This window comes from Nanorana parkeri, unplaced genomic scaffold (assembly GCF_000935625.1).
Source record: "Nanorana parkeri isolate BGI_ZX_2015 unplaced genomic scaffold, ASM93562v1 scaffold197, whole genome shotgun sequence".
Lineage (NCBI taxonomy): Eukaryota > Metazoa > Chordata > Amphibia > Anura > Dicroglossidae > Nanorana > Nanorana parkeri.
In genome coordinates, this window is record NW_017306465.1 from 392,090 (window position 1) to 400,900 (window position 8,811).

Here is an 8,811-nt window from a genome sequence, read left to right on the forward strand (position 1 = left end):
AGATAGTAACGTGTATGGTGTTAGTATGTAAATAATATTTCTCAAGTGCTAGCAGGTGACATGCCTGTAAAAATGTTGCCATTGTTTGGCCAAAGAGGCGAGCCACAAAACCTTAGAAAACGGTGGATTTCTGCTGGCAGCCAGCTAGATCTCTAGAAGCATCTCTAAGGGGGCGGGAAAGGGCCGGTGAAATTTGGCGCCAGCATCCTTCAATAGCCCACCCAGCCGCGGCGCCCCTCATGATTCGGCTACAGCAATGTCGCTCGCAGCAAGTCCTCAGCTCGCCTCCCCATTGGCTGACATCACGTGTGTGGAAGGTGACGTCTTCCATTCATTCACGGATGAGAATGTGTCAAAACTCTAGGAGAAAAGACCTCTCCTCCGCTTCCTCCAATAGACGCGCCGGACTCATTCTACTACACACTCAGGACAGTCTGACGTTATCATTGTCCAATTACCAGCGGCCGTTCGCTGAGGAGCCTTTGTGTTACACGCTTCTATTGGCCACCCTGTCTATCCCTCTAATGTCGGCGGAGCTCGCGCCTGGAGCAATGAATGTGATTGGCTACCATCAGGCGCGAAATGTAACGCGGGAAAAAGAAGAGAAGGACCGAGCGGCTGCCGCCTCCTCTCGCATCCCTCAGCTTCGCGCTCCCTGACAGTATTGACGGCCCCCCTTTTCTCCCGGAGGACTTGGCGGATGGGTTAGAAACTGCGGTCCTCCGAGACCAGCAAAGAAGGCGCGCTCTCCCGGTCTCCCTCAGCATGATGTCTGACGTGTGCCCGTCTCCTGCCCTGCGGTCTTCTCCTTCATCTCAGGACTCCTCTCCTCCCCGCCCGGTGCTGGTGTCTGTCATCAAGGCGGTGTCCCCGACCACCTCCGCCCACACTCCCATCAAACCGCGCCGGACGCCCTTCTCTGCCACTCCGCTCAGCCCGGTGCCCACCAGCCCGGGCTTCAGCGACTTCATGGTGTACCCGTGGAGGTGGGGGGAGAACGCACACAACGTCACCCTCAGCCCCGGTCCTCCGGGTAGGCACCAGCTGCCCCCCGCCGATCCTGGACAAGCCGTCCGTGATCCCGTCCATGATGTTATCAGCCCCGGTTCGGCGAGGGGGAACAGCGGAGGAAGCGATGAAGGCTCCCTGAAGGTGAGGAGCTGTTAATGGGGATCGGGGTGGGAGATCATAAGCGGCGATTGTCTCTGGATTTATTCTATCACACCAGAACGGATGGAGACTAGGTCCGTATACATACGTCTTCCGTTACCATCCGTCCCCCGTTGTCCAGATGATTACAAACTCCTGCCATACTGGAGCTCCAGCTGTCACCTGCCCATCCCTTCCTTTGTGGATGGATACAGACAGTAATGTATTCCTGTGGACATACAGATGATCACCTGTCAGTAAAGGTCCATGAGCAGAAACAGAATAGGTTTGTGAAGAGGACTTTGCTTGTTACCTGTATGTTCCATAATCAGCTGATTTTACATATAAAATGGGATGAGGTAAAAAAGTAGATGTGAATGGGAGATGGTTGTGCAGTCAGATGTAAACTACCTTATTTTGCATCCCCATTATAGCACCCCTTTTCATGACCGCGCGAATGACGCTTATGTGCCGACTCATATCTGGGTGAGATCTATAAACGGGCAAAGAATGCAAACCGTTTTCATTTCTGCTCAGGGACCTTTATCACAGTCTGATCTGTACACGGATCCCCTCCTGATCAAAGCGGTATGGATCAGGTGCCACTGAGAATCCGATGTAAATGGACATGTCTGTTTACATTTGATTATCCCTCATCTGTCACTGTCAGGTCCAGTGAAACGGATCACTGTTTGTTTTCCAGACCTGGCCGGAGTCCGGGGTAATCAGATGTAAATGGACACCTGTCTGTTTAGATCCAGATTCCGATACACTCACATTGGGCATCTGATCAGGTCCGCCTGAAAAACTGACATGTGGATCTGATCAGACCACCCCTCTCGGGCCCTTTCACACGGGCTTTCAGATCAGGTCCGCCTGTCAGTTTTTCAGGTGGACCTGATTAGTAGCCCAATGTAACTCTAGGGGGAGCCAACTCTAAACGGATGGGTGTCTGTTTACATCCAGTTACCTCCAGCCAGGTCTGAAAAAACAAACGGATCAGAGGTATGTTTCACTGGATCTGATCATGCCATATCTGGGGTAACCGCATATAAATGGATGTCTGTCTGTTTAGATTTGGCTGCCCATACACTAACATGGGACTGGTAATGTCAGTTTTTTTGTTCCTCAATCGCAAGATAGAGGAAAAACTAAATAGACGCTGATGTCACAGCGGCAACATCTATTCTGATCAGGAGGAGATCTGCATGTATTCCCTCCTGATTAGACTGTGTGAAAGTGGCCTTGCTCGCACAGATGTTTGCAGGTGTTCATCTGTATGTCCATAGGGATGAATTGCTGTCTGTTTTTCATCCACAAAGGGAGGGATGAAAAACAGACAGGTGAACACCCATGTGAAAGTTGTCTTGAGCTTCCAGTTACTGTACTTTTTGGTTGTTAGATGTTGCCCAACTGAGGAGTGAGGGTTTAAATGTCTTCATTTAAAGTGTGTGCGTGTGTAGGCGGTTTATTTATTTTTTGGATGTTTGTGTACTATTGGGGGAATCCCTTCATTTCCTGTCCCTGAGATACTAAAGGCAATCTCCTAGAGTGAGGGGGACTCCCCTATTTGACAGTTGACATCAGAACAGGTGCCCACATTGGAAGATTACCTCTAAAATCTTGTATTTCCCCTTTCTCCATGCCAGTGGTCAGAAGTACAAATGGAGGTAGGGGAGATCTCTTCAATGGGGACACAGACGGCAATAAAAAAACTTGATCTAACTCTTCCTCGCTGTTGGGGGGATTCATGAAAACTGAAGCCGACAATTTTCTTATGGCAATCAATCAGATTCTCATTTCAGTTTGTTAAGTTAAGCTTTGAAAATGAAAGCGAGAAGCTGATTGGTTGCCATGGGCAGCTGCTCCAGTTTTTATGAAATCCTCCCTATATATTTTGTCCAGACATCCTCTAGAAGAGCCAATAAATCAGTTTTTAAAAAGACTTCCCTCCTCACAATTTCTTTGAATGCAGCGATCTTTATAGCAGCTTGGCAGTATAGTGTCTTCTGTGATGAGGCTGCTGCAGCATCAGAAGATGTTGGAGTATAGAGCTCCGTGCACACAAGTGTTCAGAGCTGAAAGCAAGCACTCAGGTTCTCCATTGTATGTGTCTAGGGATGACCGGACCATTAAAGAATGAAGCCAATTGGTTGCTAAGAGAAATCAGGAGAATTCTTTGACTCAATATGAGTCACCACAAAGCTATTTGAACTTCTGCCCACTGTGATGGGGAAAACCCGTATTTTCCAAAAACCTGTTCAAAGTGCCCCTGTCATGAGAAGTGTAGGGGCTGCCTCCTGAAGATGCTATTTTCCTGGTTATAGCTGACTTGCACACTCAGATACAGACCTGAGACAAGCATTGTGTGTGTCAGAATTCTTCTATACTTGTTTATGGTCAGCTACTTGTAAATCACTGAAACCAAAACATCAGCACTTTAACCAGGCAAGGAACAGTCTCAAAATGTCAACCATCAGACATGGGCATTTACTGAGGCTGGAGCAGCTGTGTATGGGAACCAATCAGCTTCTACCTTTTTAAAGGTGCCCATACACTGCTCGATTCTCGTATGAGAATCGCGGGAAATCCCGCGATCGCACGAGAATCGTGCAGTGTGAACGAAGGCGTGCGACTGTTTCTACTGTACGGTCGCACGTCTTTTGTCGAACCAGCATGCTCGAAAACCCGCAGAGAATCGTCGGCGGGTTTCTAGCCTGCTCGTTCGACAGCTGCGGAAAGGGCTGGTGTGCGCGCGCGCACACTGCCCGTTCTGCATTGCGGTCATCGGAAGCCCGCCCCTCAACGGGCTTTCGATGATTGCAAGTACGATCTGCTCGTCCAAGATGGGCAGATCGTACAAGCTTTTAATAAGCTTACGACCATCGCAAGACAAAAGTCTTGCGATGGTCGTAAGGTGTATAGGCACTAGAGCTGCAGCTAACGATTATTTTCAAAATCGATTAGTTAAGACTTCGGAGTGTTTCACTTACTAGACATCAATATTTGATGATCACTTTATGCTCACAGGTTTTTGCTCTGAAGTAGTTCATGGTTAACGTTTGAAATTCCTTCTGTTGGATTATACGCTAGGTGGCATACTTTTTCCTTGTGTGTGTGGTAAAAACCATCTCTCTCTCATCCCTGACATATGTCATATATGCCACAGAAAGAACTTGTGCAGGAAGGAAAACATTGCCAAGCGGACTTCTCTCCTGGACTTCTCACACCAGACACTTTTTTGTCTGGGGCAATCCTATTGGCTGCTCACGTGAATCCGTATCCGGACACGGATTCACACGTACGAGCCAATTGGCTGGCTAGATATTGCTAGACACATTGCATGCGCGCGCCACTTTCCTTCACTGCGCTTGGCTCCGTATGCAATGTATCATTGGCATCACAGACTTAACAGCTGCCCGGCTGGTGCCCCCCCCAATCTTTGTGCCTGGAGCAGCTGCTCCATCTTTCCGCCTCCCCGGCTGTTACGCCACTGACTCCACTCACTGCACACTCACACATACAACACATAATACACGCACGGTGCAGACCTACAACACATAATACACGCACGGTGCAGACCTACAACAGATAATACACGCACGGTGCAGACCTACAACACATAATACACGCACGGTGCAGACCTACAACAGATAATACACGCACGGTGCAGACCTACAACACATAATACACGCACGGTGCAGACCTACAACACATAAACACATAATACACGCACGGTGCAGACCTACAACACATAAACACATAATACACGCACGGTGCAGACCTACAACACATAAACACATAATACACGCACGGTGCAGACCTACAACGCATAATACACGCACATACAATGCTTAATACGCACTACTTACACTGACTGTACATGTGGAGGAGGAGGCTGAGACATGGGGGAGGCCAGTTGTTACTACACTACATCCCAGCAGATAATTTCCGAAGCTCCCTGTGCTTCCCTGTTGACACAAGCTCCCTACGCTCTGCTCCTTGCTCACCACAGTTCCCAGGTCCTGGCCAGTGTGTCTCAAGTTCCCTGACATCTTGAACGCTGGGCAGTACTCTGCTCCACCGGGTCTCCTCTGCTCTTTTTTTTTCTGAGTGGCCGACCAGTCCAAACGCTCAGGGTGAGTCCAGGAGTAGTGCGGGCGTGTCTGCCAGCGGCTGGGAGAGGGAGGGTGTGAGGAGCTGCCAGCAGCCCAAATCGATAATGAAAATCATTGACAACGATTTTCATTATCGATTTTAGTCGATTAGTTCCGGCCCTAAAAATGCATGTATTAATTTTGTGTATTGAAGTCTGCTAAGCACTGAAACGATGATCAGTGGATTTCAGGTGCAATACACAGACTCCTGCAGATCATCCCCCCAGCCCCAGGCTTTCATGTTTCCCTTATTAAAGCAACTCTTTATCGAGTGACAAACACTGAGACAGTACTGTATAGGCACCTTATGTATTCTCTATGCTGTGCCAGAGCCCCCAATGTTCAAGTTCTGACTTTCTGAAATCTAAACCACCAGGCTAAGCAAGTTACCCTGACCCCATGTGGCAGTTCCACCTAGGGCTGCAACAACTAATCAACATAATCGATTATAATCGATTATTGAAAAAGTTGTCAACTTTTTCAATAATCGATTAATCGGCTTCCGATCAGTTGGTCCCGTTACCAGCTCTAGTGCTAAATTATAGGGCAGCAGAGGTGAGTGTTGTGTTTCTTGGGGCTTTAGCAGGGGAGCTGAGGGCAAGGTAGATATGATCTGAAGCATTTATATATTAGCCCTTCCTGCTTCAAAATCTGAGAAATTGTTACAGTAGATTTTTGTTTTACTTTACCTTTTATAGCTCTAGTTGCCTTTATTAGGATAAACTACAAAATGCTTAAACTGGCAGGCTGTCATATGCAATCTTGTTAAACTTGTTGGCTCCCTTTCATAGGATGGAATCAAACGTGGCCGTCCAAGGGCAGAAACGGTTCGAGACTTAATAAGTGAAGGTGAACACTCTTCGAGCAGGATCCGGTGTAATATATGCAACAGAGTGTTTCCTCGTGAGAAGTCTTTACAAGCTCATAAAAGAACACATACAGGTAAGCCTCTAACCTCATTCCAGCTTAGCAGTCCATGAACTCAAAAGTAGAGATGAGGTTTAAAAAAAAAAAAAAACAGACCTGCAATTTCTACTCCTGTGGTTTGTGCTTCTGTGAAATAGAAGACTGATGGAATAAATGTTCTTTGCTATTCATACTTTGTTTTGTTTTCATTTTCTATCCCTGTGACAATTGTAACCAGAACAGAGACTAAGAATAAATCTAAATTAGTTGTATGACAGTAGAGGGAAAATCTCCCAATGAAAAGACTTTGTCTGATCACAACTGTCAGATGTTGGAATTCACCTTGCCTTGAGGAGATTTGCCCTCACTTTGTGTCTGAAATTGCAGAAATTAGTGTCCAAGTCCCATCAGACCTTTTAAAATAAATGGGTGCTGCAGTGGCAAATGGATGGCACCGCTCAATATCGGAAACAAAAGGGGTCACTCCAGTATACTGATTTAATATGCCTTTTGACACATGCTCAGTATTGCATAACGTGACATTATGGGGCCACGCAGGGTCCCCTTCAGCAGGGAAAACGGTGATCATCACTGTTTTATCTCGATGAAGGGACCCTGCGTGGCCCCATAATGTCACGTTATGCAATACTGAGCATGTGTCAAAGGCGAATTGGATCAGCATACTGGAGTGCCAGTGACTCTTTCTATTCTGGAACTGTAGAAAGTCAATATTTCCAGTTTTACTCTGGAACCAAAATCCTTTCTATTTGATGGCATCAGTTGAGCATTTTACACATCTAACTGGTATATGAAATTAAGTGTATTTTTCCCCCTCCCTTTTAAGGAGAGAGACCTTACCTCTGTGACTATCCAGACTGTGGGAAAGCCTTTGTACAGAGTGGACAACTAAAGACACATCAGCGTCTTCATACCGGAGAGAAGCCATTTGTTTGCTCTGAAAATGGTAAGTTGCTCCCTGGTGTTGTGCCGACTCTAAGTGTGGAAATTGTCTGTTCCTTTTTCTTACTTTTGATGACTGTAGCGTTGCTTGAAACATATGTTAAATTGTCCCTCTTGTACTAATGTATTCTGGGTCATTGGCAGAAAATCAGGTTGAGGTCATAACCATAAAATACATGGGCTCTTCTAAAGAGAATCTGTTGTCATACTAAATAGGCCTCTGACAGAAGCTGCCATTTTCAGACTCGCAAGCTGCATGTTAATTCTAAGTCAGTGAAACAACTGCTTTGGAACTAGCATGCATCTTATAATTTAGTGAAAATGGAATTACCACCACTGATTCCCCCCCAGCTGTTACCTGCCAATGATCACTGCTTCCGCTGCCACAGCAGTCAAATTATTACAGCAAACCTATCGGAAGTCTAATTTAGCAGCTATTGCCTTCATGAGTACACAATAGAAGTGTACAGAATATAACAGATATATTGTCCTCTATTCCACTTCCATTTATAGTTTCTCATTAATAAATCCACTTTCCCAGGTGAATTTGGGAAAGTGGAATTACCCCTTCCAATCTGACCCCCTCTTCCCTACAGATTGGAAGGGGTAATTCCTCTCTCCTAAATTCACCTGGGATAGTGGAATTGCAATTTAATGACGTATACTATTTTTAAATGGAAGTAAAAAAAGAGAATAATATCTGTTCTATTCTGTACACTTCTGTTGTGTACTCCTGAAGGTAATAGCTGCTAAATTAGACTTCTGATAGGTTTGCTGTAATCATTTACTGGCTGAGTGATTTAACTAGTTTAAAGCAATTCTCATTTGCAGCTCTGTAATCTGTGCTGCAAATGAGGTAAACAAGTAAAGTGAAATGCCATCCAAACCTTTTCCATACAGTAGGGAATTCTGACTTGTCTGAGTGATTTTCTTTCCCTGAGGGACAGTAGAAAACCTTGACACTGAAAAGGCAACAAGTCATCTACATTGCTTGCTTACAGGTGCACTTTAGCAGTCCTCTGTCTTCCGCTCTGACATTTTGTACATGTGTCTGTAGGTTGTTTGAGCCGTTTTACTCATGCGAACCGACATTGCTCTAAGCATCCATATGCAAGACTGAGAAGAGAAGAACCGAATAGTAAAAGCGGCAAACTACAAGCTGCTGATAACAAAGATACAGCAGAATGGTTGGCAAAGTAAGTTTGCTTTATGCCAGTTTAGATTTCAGTTTCATATTCACAGCATTGCATTGATATTGTTTGGAATATTTCTGCTTTCATGAAATGATTTATATAAAAAAAAAAGCCACGGGCATGAAAAAGATAGTTCACGTGTTTTTGGCTGATGCCAAGCATGGTCCCCAACCTCCAAATCTTACTGTGTACTGCAAGGGCCTGTGCATTGGGTGCAAACGGAATAGTTCTTGTTTGTCCCCTTTGTATGTTTGGTGACGTTATAGGTTGACTGAATCTCTTCTGTCAAGTTTACATTTTCTATTTGCAGCATTTGTTGTGTACTTTATTTCCTATACTTCAGAAATGGGTAACGTGGCCTTTACTTTCCGGTGTTCCTTAGCACAGTTTGAAGCCTTGAGAGCGGCAGATCATTTAAGGAGGACTTTTTTCCACATAACACATAT

General features: G+C 45.6%; 1 protein-coding gene across 1 annotated transcript; it reads left to right on the forward strand.

Moving 5' to 3' along the window:
* Positions 1-757: 757 nt before the first annotated feature.
* Positions 758-8,372, forward strand: ZNF367 (zinc finger protein 367). Its single transcript, XM_018555449.1, has 4 exons — positions 758-1,152; positions 6,098-6,248; positions 7,057-7,176; positions 8,230-8,372. Exons 1-4 carry the CDS (start codon positions 766-768, stop codon positions 8,370-8,372), a joined length of 801 nt encoding a protein of 266 aa, XP_018410951.1. The 5' UTR covers positions 758-765.
* The last annotated feature ends 439 nt before the right edge of the window (positions 8,373-8,811 follow it).

Excerpts from the sequence above, each read along its gene's own strand:
- ZNF367 (XM_018555449.1), top strand. The coding sequence starts at position 766 with ATGATGTCTGACGTGTGCCCGTCTCCTGCCCTGCGGTCTTCTCCTTCA. Across the intron at positions 1,153-6,097 it reads GCGATGAAGGCTCCCTGAAG|GATGGAATCAAACGTGGCCG; the intron begins GTGAGGAGCTGT and ends TCCCTTTCATAG. Across the intron at positions 6,249-7,056 it reads TCATAAAAGAACACATACAG|GAGAGAGACCTTACCTCTGT; the intron begins GTAAGCCTCTAA and ends CTCCCTTTTAAG.